We start from the raw sequence: 24,250 nt of genomic DNA on the forward strand, positions 1-24,250 counted from the left end.
AATAAGCTAGAAAAAGCAGTAGCCGAAACAACGAGGCAGCCTAACACAATGTTCCAACATATAAATTTGAGCTGTTTTGCTCTGCTAACTTTAAATATTTTATTGTCTGGGATCCTTGCAGTGAATTGTCACTAAGATTATGATTAGAATCTTATCAGATGCTCTTGTCAGACACTCTGATTAGAAAAGGAACTGTCGTGAAAATGATAAGTTACACCTCCAGGTTAATTCCAAATTTACCTGGAAATTGGGATGTGTGTTCTGTGAAGCCTATTGGAAACTTATTTCGCCCAACTCTGGAAGAGTAGGTGATGAAACAGAACTGAAAATATTGCTATGATTTACTGGAAATATTGCTCTGAACAAAAGCATGTAATCTCATAGGAGAAGCTTCAAATATTTTAAAAATTATTCTTCCATTATAATATCAAATTTGTTTCCAAATGTCTTTTTTTTTTTAACATTTAGAAGTAATTTTGGAATTTAAAAATTCCAGCTGAAGCTCTATGTAACAGCACAAACCTTGTAAAAGATATTTTCAGACTGCATGTTAAGAATGAATCTTAAGACTATCAGGATAAAACAGCAAGGCAGTTGCTCAAAAAATTAAATATAGAACTATCATATGATCCAGTTATTCCACTTCTGGGTATATATGGAAAAGAATTGAAAGCAGGGACGCAAACAGATATTTGTAGGCCCATGTTCACAGCAGCGTTGTTCGCAATAGCCAGAAGGTGGAAACAACCCAAATGCCCATCAGTGGATGAATGGATAAACAAAATGATACAGACATATAATTGAATATTATTCAGTCTTAAAAAGGAAGGAAATTTTGACACCTACTATAACATGGATGAACCTTGAACACATTATGCTGAGTGAAATCAACCAGATACAAAAGGAAAAATACTGTATGATTCTACTTATATCAGGTACCAAAGAGTAGTCAGATTCATAGATACAGAAAATAGAATGGTGATTGTCAGGGCCTAGGGGGAGGAGGGAATGGTGAGTTAGTGTTTAATGAGTGTGAAGTTTCAGTTTGGGAAGATGAGGATGGATGGTGGTCATGGTTGCACAGCAATGTGAAAGTACTTAATGCCCCTGAACTTTACACTTAAAAATGGTAAGTTTTATGTTATATATACTTACCACAATAAAAAAAGAATGCCATGATAAACTTTCATTTAATATTTTAATAAATCAGGTTTTAAACATAATCCACTATAATAATAATGAACACTTTTATGTGCCAAGAATTGATCCAGGTGCTTTACCCAAATTATCCTATTTAATTCTCACAAAAAAACTCTGTGGGAGGTATGATTATTATGTCTTTTTTTTCCAATTGTGGTTGTGCAAAATGAGGCACCGGGAGGGGACAGGCAGAGATTTGAGCCCGAGGGGTTGGCCTCCAGAACCTGGCTCTTATAATAAAACTTACCATGTGTACAAAAGCCTTAGATCTGCTCTACCCATCAGGAAGACAATCCCAAATTCCAAAATTATCTCTGCAAGTTCTAAATTTATTACAAATCTTTTTGATCAGATAGAGGATATGACATACCAGAATTACAATGTGTATGAAAAAGTTGAAATAAACTGGTTATTTATGTCTCTTTAAAAAATGCAATTCCTGCAAAGGTCCCAGTATTTCAGTATAAAAATCCATATCCAGTGACACGTGTTTCTTTGTGCAGATGGTATGCCTTTCTGAAAATTGCCAAAAGAAAAGAACACATATTTTAGAAATGTTTAATATTATAATTACAATACAGGCAGTTTTTGCTTTATAATATGCATGCTTTAAACTCAGAAGACTGTCTATGATGTTTTATTTTATTGTGTGAAATTTAAATTTACAACAATTTTGTGTATAGCCTTCCGAATATGTAGAAGATGGCCTTATTTACTGTTACCTTGGAAACAGCAATACCTAAATGCTGTGTTTACTCTCTTCAGTACAATTAAAAATCATTTTATAGAGCAAATGTAATTTAAAATAATATCCTGAAGCATGGATTTTAATTAACTTTAATCATATAAAATATGTAATGATGTTTAGTGTTAAAATTATTTGGAAAACCAAATATAGCTTTTTGTTAGAAAACATGCCAGTGCCTTTAAAAACTTGCCTTAATCAATAAATACATGCATCACTGGCCTTTTCCTTTTTAAGTAATGTCCCAGTATTCTAATTATTAGTAAAGTACCTCAGTTATGTAATTAATAATCCTATGATGTTAAAGATATCATGTTTAATTTTTTATTAGTTTTACTAATAATTGACGATCTTGGAGAAACTTAACAATTATTACTTGTTAAGTAATTCACAGGTCAGGCTTTCTATAGTGGCATATGTTGATATACGTGTATTTTCTTACATTTCTAGGACTCCACTATTGTCACTCCAATTATTTTGAGGACCGACCCTCAGGGATTTTTCTTTTACTGGACAGATCAAAACAAGGTAAGAAGTGAGATATGTCTTTCTTACATTTTCCAGTTAGTTGCTGATTTGCAAAGTATTTAGCTTTCTATCCATTTCATGGATGACTCTTTGTAATTTTTTTAAAGATTCTATTTAAAAAGAATATCTAAGAAATGTCTTGGGATTTTCCAAGGTCTGAAATATTAGATGTGCTAAATCCTAGAACAATTGGCATTTTTCAGGATAAGAACATGGAATTGTGAATTACATTTGTTGTAGAGGGAAGTTAGCCAGTATTACTGCTGTTAAGTCTCCTACCAACTCTACCCATAAAAAATGAAGAAACATGATGAGAAAGTCATTTTTGACCCTGATGACTGTAACTGTGGCTTTCCCTTTCTCTTCCTTCTCCCCTTTGCTGCTTATTAAGGGTTCTCCCAGCCTCAGCAGGAATTTGGCCTTGATAATTTGTTTTTTGTTAGAAAATCAGAAATAAGATCCCTTTAGACTATACCTTCACTTTTTCAGGAATTTCTTCCCATTTTAACTTTCTGTCCACCATACCATGAATTTAGAATCTCATTTATTATGAAACCAGTTGAGATGATTCCATATTGAATTATTAAAAAGTAGGCTGTCTGCAGATCATAAGATTTATTTGGAGTTTAACGGGTAGTTAGATCAGAATATTCATAAAAAGTAGGTTATTATTTCGATAGACGATGCTATGGTTCTGCACTTGAACATACAAGGCCACAGACCACAGAATATTTTGGTCCTATAAGTTCTGATATTTGGAAAGATGGGACAGGCTTTATTGAGAGTGCTAAATCCATACTGAAACCAATAAAATACCTGGCATCAAACTGTGAGGTGCCTTTTCACGTTCTGGTGTTAGTTCTCTATATCCAAGGTTACTGATGTTTGTCAGCTTAGCTTTCGGCCATTGGGGGCAACCTGGACTTCACCAGTGAGTAGTGGTATGTAAACTGCTCTGTGCAGTGGCATATTTGGGGTCAGAGTAGAGCCTGGGGAAACTCTTAGGGTGCTAGACAGTAATATCTGGCCCCCAGGGCCAGTCCTGAATGGGTCTGTTAACACGTTATCCAAAAGGCAGATTTTAGCTTTGTGGTCCTGGAGTTACTTTCTGAATACGGGTGCCCTGCAATCATCTCTGGCCACAGACATGGGGCTAAAGCATAGACCCCGAGCTAATGTCGAAAACCGTATTTGAGTAAGATTTCATACTGACTGTTCATGTTTATTACTGGGTGTGTTAATCACTTTGGCTTTGACATTCTGTTTGGTTTCCTGCTGTTATGTATAAAACAATGGCTTGAAAGAGGTTTTTATTTTTTTCCTCCTAAAGGCTATTTTTAGAACTGTTGAAGCTATATTCATGAAAGATATATTTATAATGCCTAGAGCATTTTTAAAGGTTGGGTATTTGTACAAGAGACTAGACTGTCAGTTTGATTTTTCAACTTGTAAATCAAGCTTCTATAAAAGCAACAGAAGGTATTTTGGGGTTTTTTAAACAATCCATAGCAACTCAGTTAAGCTCCCCTTTAAGACCAATCATAAATATTTCTTTGCTTAAGAAAGAGAAAGTGTTTAGGACCAGAGGCTCTTTGATGTACCTCTATTGTTCTGTGAACCCAGTATTTTAACTCATGATTATTTTCAAATGTAGAAAAATCTCAATTTTTTAATACTAACCACTTTCTCTTGGTTGTAATGCTGTTTATGACCAACTTAAACAAATACTGTGGTAGCAATACTTCTGTCTCTTTATTACTTTTCTTTTCATGGATATTAATCTTCCAGTTCTAGCCAAGAGATGGGAATTTCATTTTTCACTTTTTAAGTCAACGGTCAGTCATGTATCAGAATTTTGAGGTTTATTTTTTAGTTAATGATCATATATCAGTATCTAAAAGATGAGACGATTTAAGAAAAAATTAAACTTTCCATGATTCTAAGTTTGTCATTTTCTTCTGGCTTTAAGCCCAGTCCTGGAGTCAGAACGAGTGATGAATCCACTTCTAGGAGGTGGACTCCTGTAAGTGATATATTAGGAGCATAAATGTATGCAAGCAGAGATGGTACCCGCAAGTGAGTGGGGAGAGCACACAAGCTTTAAGTCCATGTTTTTGCATAAAATCATTTGAAGGGTTGGGCCTAATGTTGCAGTCAGATGGTGCTTAGAGGTCCAGTTTCTTTAAGATATTTTTTCTGACTATCAGTCTTGTTGATATGAATCTATCACATGTACTACAGAGGTTACGTCTCAAAGAAAAAATGTGATACTTTTAAGTTTATCCCGATTCCCTCCCCGCCCCTGTTTGGAAGCTTGCGTTGGTATCTGGGTGATGTCCCTCTCTTCTCCCTGGAGCTTCTTCCTTTGTCTTTGTCCATGTTTCTCCTTGGTCCATGAAGCCTGTGCCAAAGCCCTTTGATTAGTGATCCCTTGAAGCCTACTCTGCTCAGAGGCGAGCTGAGTGGCTTAAGAAGCTCTTGGTAAAGAATATTGTTATAAGATCTTTCTCTTTATAGCCCTGGAGGAGAATCCTCACATTTGACAGTTTCTCATCCATGTCTACTCTCCTGTCATGGCCACATTGTACCATGCACAACTGATTTCAAGCCACTGGTTTCACTCTGTGTGAACATTGACATGCTTCCTTCTGTAACCCCTCCTTTGATTTGTCACCATAGAAATGATAGGTGGCAAAGAAGACAGACAGCCCAGATGATTTAAGAACTTAAAAACCAGAGCTGGCAGGTCATTTTTAGGTAGCAGAAATGTGCTCTGATGAAACATTGAAAGAATGTTTGGGGTTGGTTGGGAGCAGATAAATATGAACATCATCTTAAGGGTAAATGTTCATACTTTGTACCAGCTCTGGGCTTATTTTAATCATTCTTTCCCTTTTATTGTTGGCTCTGTAAATCTTATTGACTGTAATTAGCAAGAATGAGTTTCTGAATATGACTATTTTAAGCATGGTTGTTTTTCTTATGTCAGTGTGTGTTATGTAAAGAGGATCAGTTTATTTGTAATCATGAGTGAGAAGGGGCTCCTGTACAGCCTGAGTATGGAAGAGGTTGCCTGCATTATGCTATGACTTTCCTTTGGAGCTCTGCCATATCAGGACCAGAAACCAACACAGGAAGTGTTAGCCGTGAAAACCATGCGAACTACAAGAAGAATCTGTATGGGAGCTAAAGAAGAAAAGAGGGTCAGTGTAAAAGGCTAATAACAAAAACCTATCCTGCTAGAACATGAAACATAGTAAGCTGATGCCCTGCTTCTGTGCCAAGGTTGGTGTAAAAATAAAACTACTCACTACTAGATCCAAGAAATTCAATATAGTTCAGTAAGCTCTTCCTTGTATCCCTAAAACAGGAGCTTGGAGGAGGGGAAAGAGGAACATATAATTAAATTAAAAAGGAAGAGGAGGAAAAACACATTTTAAAGGAAGGATTCCTACTACTTTATCTTTTTTGTTACAGATATTATTTATTTTTTATTTTGTGGATAATCCTCTAATAGGTTCTTTTTGTAAGAGAGTAAAGCAGTATTGATGCCCTTGACTCCTCCCCACCATTGACCCAATCCTAGTCTCTTCCAAAGTCAATTGCTGATAACAGCTTCATGGTATCTTTCCAGGTCTCTTTTTAATGAATTTGTGCATACATTAACTATGGAAATATTTCATTTTGTTTCATTTATATCCATTTGTACCCTAAATAACATCATATTATTTTTACTGTTCCACAAACTGGCTTTTCACTTTACAGTATGTCTTACAGAACTTTTTGTGTAAGTACATGTGAATCCACTTTATTCTTTTAAATTGCTCTACATATCCCATAGAATGGATGACCAAATTTCATTTAACAATAAAAAATTCTCATTGATGGACTCTTGGTAGTTGTCCGTTTCTAGTCCACAGAAAACAATCCTGAACAATAGAGTAATAGTCAGCCTTGTGTATCCCTCTCTGAGTATATGGGTCAGGCGTCCCTGAGGTAAATTTTGAGAAGTACAATTGCTGATTGAAGGCTATATATATCCTAAATTTTAGTTAATGGTTGTGTCATTTTATAACTTTGCCAGTATTGTGTGAGAGGAACTGTTTCCTCAATCCCCACCAACACTATTAAGAAACATTTTAATTTTTGCCAATCTGATGCAACCATTGTATCTCTGCCCTAATTTGCTATTGCCTGATTTGCTAGTGAGCTGTGTACATTTTCTTACACTTGTGGACAATTTCTGTTTTCTCTTACAGGAGTTAACTGCTGAATTTCCTTGCCTTGTGTTGAGAGTTGTCCAGGTATTCTGGATGTTAATCCTTTAGCTGTTAGGGATGTTGCAAATATTTTCTTCCTGTCTGTGGCTTGTGTTTGAATTTCTTAACTTTTAACTTACGCATGACAAAAGATGACTTGACATTCTCAAATTTGATGTATTCACATTTCAACCTTATTTCTTTTTTTTGCTTTTTGCTTTATTTAAAGCCTTTCTTATTCATCATCCTCATAGCCATCATTATTATTAGTTTAGATTTTTAATTCATGTATAGTTGCCTTAGTCCATTTGGGCTACTCTAACAAAATACCATAGAATGGGTAGTTTATAAATGACAGATATTTATTTCTCACAGTTCAGGAGGCTGGAAGTCCAAGACCAGGATATCAGCATGGTCCAGTGAGAACCCTATTCTGGGTTGCAGACTTCTGGTGTCCTCATGTGGTGGAAGGGGCTAAGGATCTCTCTGGAGCCTCTTTTATAAGGGTGCTAATCCCATTCAGGAGGACTCTGCCCTCAGGACCTAATCACCTCCCAAAGGCCCCATCTCCTAATACCATCCTTGGGCATTAGGTGTTCAACATACGAATTTGGCCTGGGGGGTAGGGACACAGACATTCAGACCATAGCAATCATATAATGTATTTTGAACATTGATGTGAAGTTTGGTTCTAAATTTAATTTCTTCAAATGATTAGTCTTGTCTGTGGGTGGCTCCTCATTCTTTCTTGTTGGAGCCAGCTCTGATAGCACCGTCTCTTCTGTAGCTTTCTTCTGGCTGAGAGTGGAGGGTGTGGGAGGTGGGAGCTGCGATGGTGGGTTGACCTGAGTTGATGCTCCCATTTCATTCCTAGTGCTGATAACTTCACCACCTGTTTGGGTGGCCCAGATCTACTCCTATGTTTTAATGTCTGTGGGTTTCTGGGATGTCATTTCCTACTTCATTTTTATTCCATTTATCTTTTGTCTTCCATTCCTTCTGATTGAACAAGTACAATCCTTTCTGTGTACCCATGATCCTAGATGATAGACATATATTTACACCTGCATATTCAGTCATTTCTAGGGACCCAGGACCAGAGGAGGGATCCACCATCTGCACCATATGCCATCTTTTTCTGGCCTATGATTTTGCACGAGACAACCGTTTGGGATCCTTGTAGAGCAATGATTAAGTTTCTATTAATGACAACTATAGACTGCATTCTCTTATGGTAGCCTTAAATTTCTATACAGAGTTCAAAAGCAAAGTTTAAAAATTAAATATTTACATAAGACACAGTGACGTTTTCAGCATAAAAGTCCAGAATTCAAAAATATTTAAAATGATGCCTCATAAACCTCTAAGAAAATCTAGAAATATCATGTTAAAAAAATAGTCTGGCCTCCAAAAGAACCACCAGGCACCACAGATTTCATTAATCATCATTTAGCAATGGCACTTCCTCTTTCACACACACTTCCCTAGTATATCCCAGAAACATCAATTTTGGACTTTCTTGTCTATGGTGAATGGGGTAAGACACTCAACAGTCAGTTGAGTGCAGTGATGTGATTATAAATTAAGAAGATCAACTCTATTCACTTTTATTTGGCAGTTTCCCCCAAACCCTGAAACAACTACTGATTTACCTTAGAAAACAGCAAAGTGCATGTGAGTATCACTCTTGGAGGGCTGGGATCATTGCTTGGCCTGCAGCAGTGCACCAATCATTGCCAACAAACCAGCAGCATCTATGGACTAAGTCTTTTCTTTCACCCTCCATGAATTTCCTTCACATAAAGAAATTAATAGAGCAGACATGGCCCAAAATCTAAACCCACGTCCTTACTACTCCTGAGGCCGAGAGTTGGACCCCAGTGGCCAGCATTTGCATTCCTTTGCTTTTTCTGGCCTCTGGAGCTCATGTCACTGCCTGAATTAACACCCACCCAACCAAAGAAGTTTGATGGGCAAATACCACAGCTCCCTCACTTCTTGGATGGGATAACTCAAAGGTGCTAGCTTTCTGTTTTCTTCTAGTGCCCTCCAGGGTTAATAGCCCATTTACCCTCAGTGGTAACTGGCTTGAAAACACACCCTTCATGGGCTTCCATCCCTTCTTGTCTCGATTCCCCATGTATCCTGGAACCACCTCTAAAATAAACTCATTTTACTAGAATCCTTGTTTAGCAACTGCTTAACATGGATGCTTTGTACCTAACAACTTAATATAGATGCCCCATAGTTAAGGGCATTAAAAAGATTTCTTAGGAAGAGGCACTGGAAACTGTTAGGTAAATACTTTAAGCCAGGGAGGTTTTCTTTTCTTTTTCTTAAAAGAGTCCTGATTTGGGAGGCCAGAACTTGAAGTCGGACAGATGTGGGTTGGAGTTCTAGCTCTGCCTTGTACTCCATGAGTCACGTCTGGTGAATCTCTTCAACCATTTAAACCTCCGTTTCCTCATCTGCAAGATGGGGTATAACTTTCTCAGAGTTGCTCGTAAACATGATGCATGTGTGTAGCACAATGCCTGGCACTTTGTAAACTCACTCTTTGTGGTAGCTTTTTAAAAAACATTTAATTTTAAAATTAATTTAATTTTTAAATTAAATTTAAAAATTTCAGCTTTCCTGAGGTATGATTGACAAAATTTAAGATAGTTAAAGTGTACATCTTGGTGATTTGATGTACATATCCATTGTGAAAGGATCCCCCCATCTAGTTAATTAGCACATCCATCACCTACCTCACTTATTTTTCTTATTTTTGTGTATGTGTGAGAATATGTAGGTTCTACTCTCTTAGCAAATTTCATTTATATAATACAGTGTTGTCAGCTGTAGTCACCATACTATACATTAGATTCTCTGCCCTTATTCATTTTGTAGTTGAAAGTTTATAGCCTTTGACCAACCTCTCCCTAGTTCCCTGGCACCCCAGCCCCTGGCAACCACTTTTCTGCTCTCTGTTGCTATGAGTCTGACACCTCACCCCTTTCTGAATATTTCACATGTAAGTGATACCGTGTCATATTTGCCCCTCTCTCTCTGGCTTTATTTCACTTAGCATAATGCCCTCAAGGTTCACTGTGGTGGCTTCTATTATTGGTATATAATGGACAGTTAGTCTCTGACTAAACAATTAGTCCCTAACTAATTGTTAGGGACCACAAATGTGCTGTTCTGAAAGCCAAGTGACCATCTATTTACAAATATTTTAAAAGAGTTTTTCTTCTTCTTCAAGGTAATAGTGACTTGTTTTCTGTTTACACTCTGCTGTGGTCTTTTGATCTAAAGCATTGAAACTTAGGTCTGTTTGGGCAAACAAGATGTTTATTTATGTATTTTGTAATGCTTTGGGAACAGAACTATACGGCAAAAGAAGGGATTTATTGTTGAGAAGACTTTCCCACTGAGGATAATTTGCTAATAAATACTGCATCATAGGTGAAAGGTTTTTGACCCTCGGGAATCGGAAGCATCTTATGAAATAAGCTTTAAGATGATTAAAAAGTCTTGGATAGGAGAAAATGCTAATATTCACAAGAAGAATTGGGCTCCGCCATGGTTGTCTGTGTCTTTTTTCCTAAGATAATCACTTTGGGATTGGATTTTCACTGCTATATCGGCACCAGGAGCTCCTCCTCCTCCATACTGATCAGATCCTTAGAGATTAAACTTTCAGTGTTTGTGAGAATAATTTAGTCAGTGGTCTGTTGGATTGCTGAGGAACAAACTTCTTCTCATCAATTCTACTTCCAGATTAAGCTTTATTTATTATCAACACTTCCTTCTTTTCACTGCCTTGAGTCCCAAAACTTTTGCCTCAATGAACTCTAGCTACTGTAGGACAGCTAATATGATTGCTTAGCCTATGCAGATGCAATAGAAGAAAGCATGTTATTAGAATGGAAATTTTTACAAGGTTGTGAATCATGGTTTTTTAGTAAATGCATTTTAAAATCAAGCTGATTATTATGAAATGGCATCGTTGTTCTTTCTTTGGAATAACTTCTAGGGTGTAAGTGCATTAACCTGATTTTCATGTCTCCATCATAGCACTTCATCAGGCAAATAACAACAGCAATGCTTGTTTGAATACACTGTAACCAGAGTTTATTACTCCTAATATAATTTAATTACAAAATTATGCCTCAGTTTTATGAATTGCTTATATTTAGCTCTTCCTAGTCTTGTAGTAGAAATCAAATTGGATGCTTTCCATGCTATGAAGTTATTATAATGGGATATTTGTACCTTTTGATACAAAGTTAGTTTGAGACGCTGGATTAAAGGAATGTGTAGAGGAAATACATTTTGTATGTTGTTCATAATTTTATTTCTTGTTATGTGGAAAACCCATTTGTGCTTGTTGTGAGTAGAATTCCCAAATACATTGGTATTGACCCAATGTCTTGCTCCTTTGCTTGAATTATAGATGTTATAGATAGAGTGAGCATATTTGTTTGACCTCTAGTTCCTTTTCTTGCCAATTCAAAATTGTGTGATCCTACTGATGGGGTCCTTGTCAAACTCTTTCTATATTTAATAGCAAGACAAGCCTCTTTTTTCCTTCTGGTAACATAAATGGAGACTTACAGTTGAGTCATTTAAGCATTTACCAAAATAAAAATAGACTTAAAATAAAAATTATTTTCCATTTTTCACATTTTATCTTCGTTTGTTTCATTTAAATAGTTTTAAGAGGCAAAAACATAAACTTTAAACTATATGACAAACCCACAGCCAGTATCGTTCTCAATGGTGAAAAACTGAAACCATTTCCTCTAAGATCAGGAACAAGACAAGGTTGTACACTCTCACCACTATTATTCAACATAGTTTTGGAAGTTTTAGCCACAGCAATCAGAGAAGAAAAATAAATAAAAGGAATCCAAATCGTAAAAGAAGAAGTAAAGCTGTCACTGTTCGCAGATGACATGATACTATACATAGAGAATCCTAAAGATGCTACCAGAGAACTATTAGAGCTAATCAATGAATTTGGTAAAGTAGCAGGATACAAAATTAATGCACAGAAATCTCTTGCATTCCTATACACTAATGATGACAAATCTGAAACAAAAATTAAGGAAACACTCCCTTTTACCACTGCAACAAAAAGAATAAAATACTTAGGAATAAACCTACCTAAGGAGACAAAAGACCTGTATGCAGAAGACTATAAGACACTGATGAAAGAAATTAAAGATGATACAAACAGATGGAGAGACATACCATGTTCTTAGATTGGAAGAATCAACATTGTGAAAATAACTATACTACCCAAAGCAATCTACAGATTCAATGCAATCCCTATCAAACTACCAATGGCATTTTTCACAGAACTAGAACAAAAAATTTCACAATTTGTATGGAAACACAAAAGACCCTGAATAGCCAAAACAATCTTGAGAAAGAAAAACGGAGCTGGAGGAATCAGGCTCCCAGACCTCAGAGTCTACTACAAAGCTATAGTAATCAAGACAGTATGGTCCTGGCACAAAAACAGAAATATAGATCAATGGAACAGGATAGAAAGCCCAGAGATAAACCCATGCACATATGGTCACCTTATTTTTGATAAAGGAGGCAAGAATATACAATGGAGAAAAGACAGCCTTTTTAATAAGTGGTGCTGGGAAGACTGGACAGCTACATGTAAAGAATGAAATTAGAACACTCCCTAACACCATACACAAAAATAAACTCAAAATGGATTAAAGCCCTAAATGTAAGGCCAGACAGTATAAAACTCTTAGAGGAAAACATAGGCAGAATACTCTATGACATAAATCACAGCAAGATCCTTTTTGACCCACTTCCTAGAGAAATGGAAATAAAAACAAAAATAAACAAATGCAACTTCAAAGCTTTTGCACAGCAAAGGAGAACATAAACAAGACAAAAAGACAACCCTCCAAATGGGAGAAAATATTTGCAAATGAAGCAACTGACAAAGGATTAATCTCCAAAATTTACAAGCAGCTCATGCAGCTCAATATCAAAAAAACAACCCAATCCAAAAATGGGCAGAAGACCTAAATAGACATTTCTCCAAAGAAGATATACAGATTGCCAACAAACATATGAAAGGATGCTCAACATCACTAATCATTAGAGAAATGCAAATCAAAACTACAATGAGGTATCACCTCACACCAATGTGAATGGCCATCATCAAAAAATCTACAAACAATAAATGGTGTAGAGGGTGTGGAGAAAAGGGAACCCTCTTGCACTGTAGGTGGGAATGTAAATTGATACAGCCACTATGGAGAACAATATGGAGGTTCCTTAAAAAACTAAAAATAGAACTACCATACGACCCAGCAATCCCACTACTGGGCATATACCCTGAGAAAACCATAATTCAAAAAAAGTCATTAGCACAATGTTCATTGCAGCTCTGTTTACAATAGCCAGGACATGGAAGCAACCTAGGTGTCCATCATCGGATGAATGGATAAAGAAGATGTGGCACATATATACAATGGAATATTACTCAGCCATAAACAGAAATGAAACTGAGTTATTTGTAGTGAGGAGGATGGACCTAGAGTATGTCATACAGAGTGAAGTAAGTCAGAAAGAGAAAAACAAATGCCGTATGCTAACACATATATATGGAATCTTAAAAAAAAAAAAAAAAAAGGTTCTGACGAACCTAGGGGCAGGACAGGAATAAAGACGCAGACGTAGAGAATGGACTTGAGGACACGGGGAGGGGGAAGGGTAAGCTGGGACGAAGTGAGAGAGTAGCATGGACATATATACACTACCAAATGTAAAATAGATAGCTAGTGGGAAGCAGCTGCATAGCACAGGGAGATCAGCTCGGTGCTTTGTGACCACCTAGAGGGGTGGGATAGGGAGGATGGGAGGGAGACGCAAGAGGGAGGAGATATGAGGATATATGTATATGTATAGCTGATTCACTTTGTTATAAAGCAGAAACTAACACACCATTGTAAAGCAATTATACTCCAATAAAGATGTTAAAAAAAAAAAAGCAATCGATTTATTAAGTAGTTGGTGTCACAAATTTTAAGGTGTTTTTTTCATATGCACTAATTCAATTTGCACTAATTCAATATTTTATTTTTAAAAATTTTTATTGGAGTATAGTTGATTTACAATGTTGTGTTATTTTCAGGTGTACCACAAAGTGAATCAGTTATACATATACATATATCCACTCTTTTTTTTTTTTTTTTAAGATTCTTTTCCCAAATAGGCCATTACAGAGTATTGAGTAGAGTTTCCTGCGCTATACAGCAGGTTCTTATTAGTTATCTATTTTATTTATAGTAGTGTTTATGCACATTCCTTTTAATTATTTTTTTTATTATCATTGTTATCATAATCACCAATAATAGCAATCACATATATGGTGTTTTCTGCATGCCAGACGCTGCTCTGATACATATGTACATGGGCATGCCCCCCACCCCCTCACCCCACACACACACTCACTTAATCATTTCCATGAACCTGTGAGGCTAGGGCTGTTATCACCCCCATTTCCAGATGAGGACATTGACGTGCACACAGAGGTTGAGTAATGACCTTGGTCATACGGTTTGTGAATTGAGGCAGGAATAGAACCCAGGCAATCTGGCTCTGTGTCCTGGCTCTTAACTTCTTGCTTTTTAAAGACTCTGTTTAATTTGTAAAGTTAAGTGTCTCTCTGAGATTTTTTTCTCATAGATTTGTCTGAAAATAAACCTCAGTAGATATACTGCATGTGCATGGAAAAGGCAAAAAATATGAAGTGATTCTCAACTTGGGCTGCACATGGAAACACTGAAATCACTGGGGGAGCTTCAAAAAGTGCTGATGCCTGGGCCCCAGCCCCAGAGAGTTTGATTTAATTTCTCTAGGGTGCAGTCAGGACATTGGATTTTCTTTTTTTGTTTTGGAAAGCTCCTCATTTGATTCTAATGTGCAGCCAAGGTGAACACTGAGAGGAAGCAAGCTGACATCACAAATCAATTCAGTGAACATCCTGAGGGGTTGTGCTCACTCTACCTTTCCTGTCCGTGGCCTCATTTCTATCAGAAGTCAGACTCAGCTTGAGCACCCAGAGGCCCTATAAGACTCTGAATTATTTAGCTATGATTGAATAATATCCCCTATACTGTACTTAGGAAGGCAGGAAATTACTAGCATTTTTTAGAAAGATTCTCAGTACCCAAGATTGAATCAAAATAGAAATTTTTGTTATATTCAGTTGATTAAGATTCATTTAATTTTCCATTCCCCAAATGTTCCAGGTACTAGCTATTTGTTTTATTTTTACTGAACATGTCCTCCGCACTCAAGCCCTGTTTATTAACCTTTATGTTTATGTTTTAGAGATCCCCTAGTAGACCAAGTTACTGTTTGAATTCCATATTTCATTAAATTAGTTGCACGTTTGAATAAACAAATGTGGTTTTAAAAATGATTTTATATAATTATTTCATATCTTAAATTTGTATTATAGATACAAAAGCAGATATCATCTTGGTAAATTATGACATCATATCATTTCTTATTAATTTGTAGGAATCCTTCCTTTATTGATACATAAGCCCAGCAGGGAAACCAGAGAGAGCCAGGTCATATACAGGTGTGACAGGAAGCTTGTGATACAATCACTTCTGTGTGATACATTTGAGTGGTAAAATTCGTGTTTCTCCCTTAAGAATTCTTGGTTTTCACTTCTGTCTTCTATGTGGATTGTGATGGGAATGATGTTGCATGAGATTTCTCTTTAGCGTTTTACACGGTGAACAATGCACCTGTTTGAAGTGAATGCCTCAATGAAAAGTTTTATGGGGCAGAACTAGTTGCTATGCTAAGAAACTAAGGGCTGTGCTGATATACATAATGGATTCTATTTTTAGATGAGCATGTGTTCCTATAGCCTGGCTTCATTATGCAAGAGGCCAGCAGTTTTAGCACTACATTGTGAATATTGAGACATTAGATGATCAGAAGAGGTGGGACTTTAGGTTGTGAAATTTTCATCTATTTTTAGCCCTGACAGAGTTCATGACTAGAGGGAAAAATTAAAAATGAAACAAACCGATTAACATATACACACTACTATATATAAAATAGATAACCAACAAAGACCTACTGTATGGCACAGGAAACTATACTCAATATGTTGTAATAACCTATAAGGAAAAAGAATCTGAAAAAAAGATAGACATGTATAAATTTATCACTTTGCTGTATACCTGAAACTAACGCAACATTGTAAATCAACTATACTTCAATAAACAAAACAAAACAAAAAACCCATGTCCTGGCTATTGTAAATAGAGCTGCAATGAACACTGTTATAAAGCAGAAACTAACACACCATTGTAAAGCAATTATACTCCAATAAAGATGTTAAAAACGAACAAACAAAATTCTAAAACGATTTCAGCTTGATGGTGTTTGTAGGGTGAGTTCTTCCAGAAGCTGACCCCAAGACAAAGATTCAAGTTCAAGTACTTTATTTGGAAGGTGACCTCATGAAGCATGGACAGAGCAGTGGGGAAATGAGACAGGGAAGGGAAGACAGCCCATAATGGTTAAATTATCAAATAGGTTACACTCTGGGCATCTGAAGCTCCAACCCACTGGGGAACCCTGGGGGACATTGTGGCACACGCCACAGCGAGAGAGCTGTGGTATTTACCTATCAGTTCCCGCCTGTCAGTGTTTGAGGACAGCTCTTCCCTGGGCTGTTATGTCCTCAGCACTCTGCCAGCCCCTCTCCGTGGCCAAGGGGCCTCCAGATCCATGGGCCCCAGGTTTCAAGAAAGCGCTCAGACATAGTTGTGGTTAGAAGTTGTCAGTGGGCATGCATAGGAACACATGGGCACCAGCAGCAGCGACTACTCTGAAGGCCTTAATTTTCAGGTCAGACTTTATAAATCTCTACCACAGGTGCAAACAGATGGCTAAACCCATTCACAGGCAGACAGATCTTGCTTGGCCTGCATAACATATTAAAATGTAAAGCCCAGCATTTAAAGAATCTGGGGAGTTAATATGCAAATCTGGATTTCTCAGAAAATCTAAAGGCCTGGCAACACTGGTCACCAATACCCCCATGGTCACATTTGGCCACCTGCAATCAGACAGGGCATGTGGGATCCAGTCAGCCACTGTCCCCACCAGGCCAGCCTGCCTGCCTCATTGACACGATCACTTAGGCTCATTTAGACTTTTGAGCGTAGAGTATCAGGCGTCTATGGCAACATCCTTTACTGGAAGTTTCAATAAACTAATGATTACGAAGCTTCCTGTGGAATGAAGTCAGTTCTGTCACAATAGGCCTGTTGGATTGCTGTGGCGTTAAGACCGATTTTACAGTGGAAAATGGCTGAAGGTCAGCAAATCCAGGCCCTGCTCATAACTGCCAGAAGCAAAGCAATTGATACCCCAAGCCCATTTCTTCTCTGTGAGATATGGATTTGGAGTGTGTGAGCCTTGAGGTCACTCTCAGCTTTAAAAGGCTGTTATTCCAGAGTGACTTTCACACGGCATTGTGCTAGGTTAGATTTATCAATATGACTCCTTGGCAAAGTATTTCATGTTGAGTTGGGCCATTAATCTATGGGAAATAAAAATGGTGGGCTCTGGGACACCAGGCAGAACAACTCCCCTTTGTGGAATGAATGGCATTAACTGCATCCCCAGTCCAAGGCAGTGGGCACTGACTAGTTTAGCCAACTACTGTAACCTGCCCTTTCCCCATTATAGAGCTTCACTGTCCCATATGGTGGTCACTAGATGCATGTTGCATTTTACATTTAAATTGTAATTAATTAAAATAAAGTAAGAAATGCATTTCCTCAGCCACACTAGCCACATTTCAAGTGCTCTGTAGTCACCTGTGAACAGGTACAGTTAAAGAACATTTCCATCACTAACAGAAAGTTCTATTGGACGTCACTGCATAGAGATTGGGTCAGGAATGGTCTAGTCAGAGCCAGTGCAAAGCAAAAGTTTCCTTGAATTTATAGAGAAAGAACCTTTCTCTCTTTTGCTGGATCATGTCCTGCAAGGATGTTGTATGGACCTGACTTTGTTATTTTGTTCCCATGGATGAAGATGTTCGGGTGCTCTGGGTACCACTTTGGGAGCCTAACAGGTAAGCTAACCCTGCAGAAGACAAACCAGTGAAGGACCAGATCCTCAGTGATGTCATTTGAGCTATAGATCAGACCATTTCAAATCCATGAGCTAATCAGTCTCCTTCATTGTCTAAGCCAGTTTCAGATGGGACGTTGTCCCTTTGCAGTCAAGATCGCTAACTGGTAGATAGGGCATTCATTTATTTGAAGGAAAGCAGGGACTCAGATATCTAGGATCCAGCTGCATCTGGCCCATAAACATGAAAGAGAAATAAAAGAGGGGATAACATTAGTGTAATCTTATCTATGTATGGCTACAATTCCCTATGCAAGACATCATATGTTGTTTTGTATGTTTTCCATGTTGGACTTTAGCTCTCGGTGATAGTTTTGATGGCTTCCAGCCAGCATTTGAGAAGAATATGTCTTGAGAAACAGGGGGAAAGTGAAGATTTGTGCACCAAATGGAACTTTGTGACAACTTTGTATGTTAGTCTAATATACGAACTGGGTTTAGTAATTAGTCTCAATTGCACCAGAAGGATTTCTAGGGAAGGAAAGTAGAACTTATTGATAAACCACTGTGTTGTAGACATCGTGCCCAGGTGCTTTGTGTAGCCCATCTTGTTAATTACTCAATTGATTGATTTTTCCCCATTTTGCATTGGGGAAACTGAGGCTATGGCTAAGGTGGCTATTTCCTCAGAAGGCCATCTATAGTCCTGCCAGTCTAGAATGGAACCCCTTCCTCTGATCTGCTAGGATACCTCATGCTTTCCTTCACCTTAGCACTTGTCATGCTGTGCTAATTTTGCCTGATGCATTTTGCTTGCCTATCCATGAGGAAGTCTTTGAATTCAAGGACTTTATCCAATATGGTTGGCATTTCTAGTCCACTGTTAGTATACAATGATTGCTCAATCATTGCTGGTCAGATGAATGAGGTTTAGCAAGGCTGTGCTGCTAATCTAAGGTTACAGGCTACCAAGGGGTGGGAAGCCAAGTCTGTCAGGATCCAAAGCCAGTGAATTTTCTGACTATTTTTCATTTATTAACACCTTCTCCTTGTATAAATCTCCAGCTGCCTTACTCCCAATAGTTTCTGTGACCTACTTCCTGGAGGAGAGAGAAAGCACTGGAGGGTCTCTCTACCTCCTTCCTGCCATGAGTCCCAGAAACCCACCTTTATCTGCAACTGCTCTCTCCTCCTGTTTCTCTCCTCCTTTCCCAGGCTGTTCCTACCTCTTTGACCCTGGACCCTGATTTCCCAAAGATTTTACACTAACATTTATCCCTTCTATTTCCTGTGTTATCAACATTTCCCCTTTAACCAGATCCATACAATCAATATTAAGCATGAAAAGCCTTTCCCATCTTAAAAGAAAGCTCTATACGCTCTCTTGACCCCAACTGGCTGCTTTCCTTTCTTTCTCCTTTTCATTCACATGATCATCTTTAAAGACCTGCCTGTACTCTCTGCTCACCTTTCACCACCTCCTTTGTCCATATCAGCCTGGATTCTGTACCCATTGCTCCAAAGTGTTCTTTCTAAAGCCACCAATGACCTTCATATTTCAACACATATTGGCCATTTTTAGCTCTCTTTGTGCTTGATCTTTTATCATAATAGTATTAGAATTGTTGATGGCCGTATTTTCCTTGAAACATTTGATTTTCTTGACTTCTTTGCTCTCATACATTTTCCTTTTCCCCCAGCCACCCAGTTTACTTTGTTGGCTCTAAGTTGCCATCCTTTTCCACTCCCAGAATCACATCTGTGCTTATAGCTTTATTTACCAACTGGACACAGTGGCTCCCAGTTTTATGTCACCATTCAGTACCCTGTCCCCTTGATACCCGAAGCCCAGCATTTCTAAGGTTGGTATTGTTCTCTTCCTTGCTTCACCCCTGACCTGGTCCTACTGCCGTATTAAAGGCACCACCCTTCAGAGTTGCACCATCTGGACCCTGGAGGTCTTCCTTTACATCTCCTTCTCCACCTTTCCTTCAAGCTCATGGCCTCTTGCCTTTTGTGCTCCAGCCACACTCACCATACTAGCCTCCTTCCCATTTCCTTCCACTTGAAGTCTTCTCAGTACTTTCCCTCTGCTTGGAAGATGTGTTGTTGCCATATGCATTACCCCCTCCCTTGCTTTACCACACTTCTCACAGCTGTAATAAAATATTTTGCATATAGTTATGCAATGTCTAGCTCCCCTATTAGAAAGCTGACTCAATGAGAGAAGAGTCCAGTGTTGTCCTGGTAAGTGTTTAACAACTGGCTCTCCTGCTGGGAAAAATGATTTGTTGACATTCGCTGATTTCCATGGTATAAATACTTCCACTGTGTCTGATTTCAAGATACCAGCACATCGCCATTGAACCCAGATTTGGGAAGAGAAGGACACAAGTGGCTCTCATAAGCTAGGAAGAAAACTCTAGCATAAGCACTAGAGTATGGCTGTACTCTTCACAGCTGTATATGTGCTGTGTGTATATGTGTGTATATATGTGTATATGACATAGGGCAGTGCTGGGCACCCTGAAGATAATGACTCTTAGTTGGAGGGTTAAATGCAGTGTTTTTATTCCATCACAGAAATGTAGCAGTAAAAAATGCTAATGTTTCAGACAAAAATGGCATTAAATCTTTCATTTTAGAATTGGACCAGGCCTTAATTAAGTTATCACATCTAATCCCTTCATTTTTCTCTCTTGTAATCGAGGGACAGGGAATGGGGTCTGGCACAATTACATAGCTAGCTGGTAAAAGAACCCTAGTTAAAATGCACATCTCTTAATTACCAACGCACATTCCTTCCACTATATCACACCATCATTTCCCAAAAAAGTAAAAATTTCTAATACTAATGATTAATTCAGGTTGTGTTATTATATAGTGGTGTGGTTGAACATATGGTAAATAAACCCACTTTACAAAAGAAAAAGCAATGTTTGATCATTCCTTATAAAATTTTGTCTGTTGAGAGAGATTTTCCCTTTATCATTCTCCTCCTCCCTTAATTATCTCTTGTAGTTATTTACAGAATAACTACAGTTACCCCAATATATCAGTCACCTTCTGTTGTGCAGCACACCACCCCAAAACTTAGTGCCTTAGAACAACAACCATTTATTTCAGTCACTCCTGTGTGGGCTGACAGTCTGGTGTGGGCTCAGGCAGACCCTTTTTCTTGTTCAGCCGGGCTCCTCTGGCATCTGTAGGTAGTTGGGGGAAGGATGCGAGGCTCTGCTGATCATGGCTGGCCTCTCATGTCTGAGGCTGCATCTGGGATGGCTGGGCTGGCTCGGATCTGGTCCAGGTGGTCACTCATCCTCCAGCTTGTTCCTGTGGTGGGTTCTGAGACAGAATGGAAGTTGCAAGGTCCTAGAGTCAAAATTGCCATATTGGCACTTCTGCCCCATTTTATGTGCAAAACCAAATCATTCATAGGGTGAGGAAATAGATGCCAGCTCTTTATATCAAGTTCTGCAAAGAGGCCTGGATACACATAATGGAATGATTTGTGGCCATTTTTGCAATCAAATACAGAAAAGGAATTGTTTCCTCAAATCATAGGAGACTCTCTCCGTTATAGTGAAGTGTCTCAATGGGGCAGAACTGACCAATGGCTTCCGAAGCTTCCTGAAATATCAAGGCAGTGCTAAATACCCTAGCCAGACAATTGTGTTAACTGCATACATGCAGCATTTGAGCCTTATACTGCTGTGAGATAGGGTTCTCTCTTCATACCCTAGACTTTGGGTCCTCCATTGATGTTCAGAGAAGAAAGGATCCCTGTGAGGTGATGGGGAAGTGGAGCCATATTCCAACCCAGGATGCACTTGGGCAGCACCCTGCTAGCAACGGCTCTTAAAACCAGAGTGTTTTTAAGTGTATTGAGGAATGAGGCTGGGGGCGGGCAATTGCAACAAGAGAGGGAACTTTTAATTAGTCTTCAAGGGTATGAGTTTGCTGTTATAAATCTCTCAGTTTTTATTCCTGTCCTGCCCCTAGGTTCTTCAGAACCATTTTTTTTTTTAGATTCCATATATATGTGTTAGCATACAGTATTTGTTTTTCTCTTTCTGACTTACTTCACTCCGTATGACAGACTCTAGGTCTATCCACTTCACTACAAATAACTCAATTTTGTTTCTCTTTATGGCTGAGTAATATTCCATTTTATATATGTGCCACATCTTCTTTATGCAGATGTAGAGAATAGACTTGAGGACACGAGGAGTGGGAAGGGTAAGCTGGGATGAAGTGAGAGAGTGGCATTGACATATATACACTACCAAATGTAAAATAGATAGCTAGTGAGAAGCAGCTGCATAGCACAGGGAGATCAGCTCCGTGCTTTGTGACCACCTAGAGGGGTGGGATAGGGAGGGTAGGAGGGAGATGCAAGAGGGAGGGGATATGGGGATATATGTATACATATAGCTGATTCACTTTGTTATACAGCAGAGACTAACACAACATTGTAAAGCAATTATACTCCAATAAAGATGTTAAAAAAATAATATGAAGAATAAATGAATGGAAAGTAGAAAAAATATAAGAAGAATAAATTAAAAAAAAAAAATCTCGCAGCTTTCTGTGCTATTTTTTCCTCTTCCTAAATGATTTTGAAGTGATTTTTGTGAGCCTAATATAGCCTTTTTTTTTTTTTTTTTTTAAAGTATTCCTGTGTTGGGAACATGGAAATAATTCAAAATCTGTAAGAACACTGGGGAAGTGGAAATTAAACCTCAGGATTCTTTACTGCTGGAAAATGATCGTGGGGGATTTTCCATAGTAGAGAGGGAGAAATCTTTCTAGATCTCTTCTTCTAGCCTGGGCCACAACATGCATTTTTCTGGGATGAAAAACACATGAGTTTGACCAAGGGAGAATTTGATAGGTTTTGTCAATGAAGCATGGGAAGGGATCAGTCCTTACTCTGAGCTCATCTTTTTTTAAGCTGAGTGTGCTCTGGGAAGATGCAGGCATCAGCGCATTTATATCCAACCAAACCAACAGAGCTGCAGTGAAAGGGAAGAAAGGCCATTATCTAGCGAATGTATATTGAGCTGGGAGACACTGAGGTTAAAACATTCAGTTTATTGCCATCTCTTTATTTGTATTTTATAGAATTAGTCTGTGACCTCCGTAATTGTTCTTTTGTAAGATACCCTGTGTAAGATCATGGACTCTGAAATCCAACTCCCTGGGTTTGAAACCCAGCTCAGCACTCTATGTGTCTCTGAGGAAGCCATTTAGCCACTCTGAGCTTCCGTTTCCTCTTCTCTGAAATGGGAATAATACATCTCCTTCATAGGAATCTTGTGAGGATTAAATGAGATCACACATCTGAAACACTTGGTACAGCACACAGAGTAAATGCTCCACACTTGCTAGCTACCTTTAGTAGAAATTTTCGTACATTTAGAATATATATATAAAAATATATATATATATATATATATTCAGTGTGTGTGTGTATGTGTATGTGAGAGAGAGAGAGAGAATTTGAACTATGGCAGGTGTTCAGGTACTTTTGGCTCATATTTTAAATCTTTTTTTTTTTTTTACTCAATTTGATTAAAAAGTTGGGATCCCCAAGGAATGCCAGTGTCCCAGGTTGCAGATGTTCTCCTAAATGAGTGTACATTGGGAGGCTGTCAAAGAATTAGTACATCAACTAGATGCCTGCAGTCAGAGAGGACATGGGGCATGTGACCTGCATCAGTAGACGTGAGGAATGGAAGGCTGAGCGGGAAAAGACAGTTTGTCACCTAAACCAAGGATCTGGACAAGCTTGATGGGCCCACTTGCCAGGTTGGCCCTGGAAAATGAGATCCAGTTCTCTATGTTTTTGAAAACAGGAGCCATGTTTGATTTCTCTTTGTGTCTCTGGCAGCTTTTAGCAAGGCTTCTTATATTAAAAGAATGGCGTTAAGGTCTCAATCAAGACGGCCTGAGGCAGTTATAGGGAAACTGATTTAGTCCCTCTACCGGTCAATATCAACCAGTGTTGCACCCAGATTCCCTGGGATCCCTGTGTGCCCATTACTTTTGAGTGCCTATGATGTGCTCTTCTTGTTGTATCTGAACTCTAGCTAGGGAGGCCTGCTCAGATCAATACATTATTTTATCCACCTTGGATAAATAGAAAATCATACTCATTCTGAGGAAAAATTGGCACATCTCAAAGCCTAAAGTAGCTCCGGTTGGATATTTAAAGAACACATGTAATAAACTCTTTTAAAAACCAGAGGTAAGAAAGGGGAAGCATTTGAAAGTATAACTTTGCAGTAAATCACAGTTTCATTCAAATGTAAGTGGGAAAATTGGAACAGGAAATAATGCCACTTACAAATTTATTTTAAATCATATTTAAATT

General features: G+C 38.2%; 1 protein-coding gene across 4 annotated transcripts in view; it reads left to right on the plus strand.

Annotated features, from left to right (window-relative positions):
• PLCB1 (phospholipase C beta 1) overlaps window positions 1–24,250 on the plus strand; it is a 684,234-nt gene that overhangs the window by 15,856 nt on the left and 644,128 nt on the right. For all 4 annotated transcript variants that reach the window (XM_061209981.1, XM_061209982.1, XM_061209983.1 and 1 more), the window contains exon 2: window positions 2,396–2,473. In XM_061209981.1, coding sequence (XP_061065964.1) covers window positions 2,396–2,473 — 78 coding nt within the window. The remainder of the gene's footprint in view (window positions 1–2,395; window positions 2,474–24,250) is intronic.

The sequence above is a fragment of the Eubalaena glacialis genome, chromosome 13, assembly GCF_028564815.1.
Source record: "Eubalaena glacialis isolate mEubGla1 chromosome 13, mEubGla1.1.hap2.+ XY, whole genome shotgun sequence".
Lineage (NCBI taxonomy): Eukaryota > Metazoa > Chordata > Mammalia > Artiodactyla > Balaenidae > Eubalaena > Eubalaena glacialis.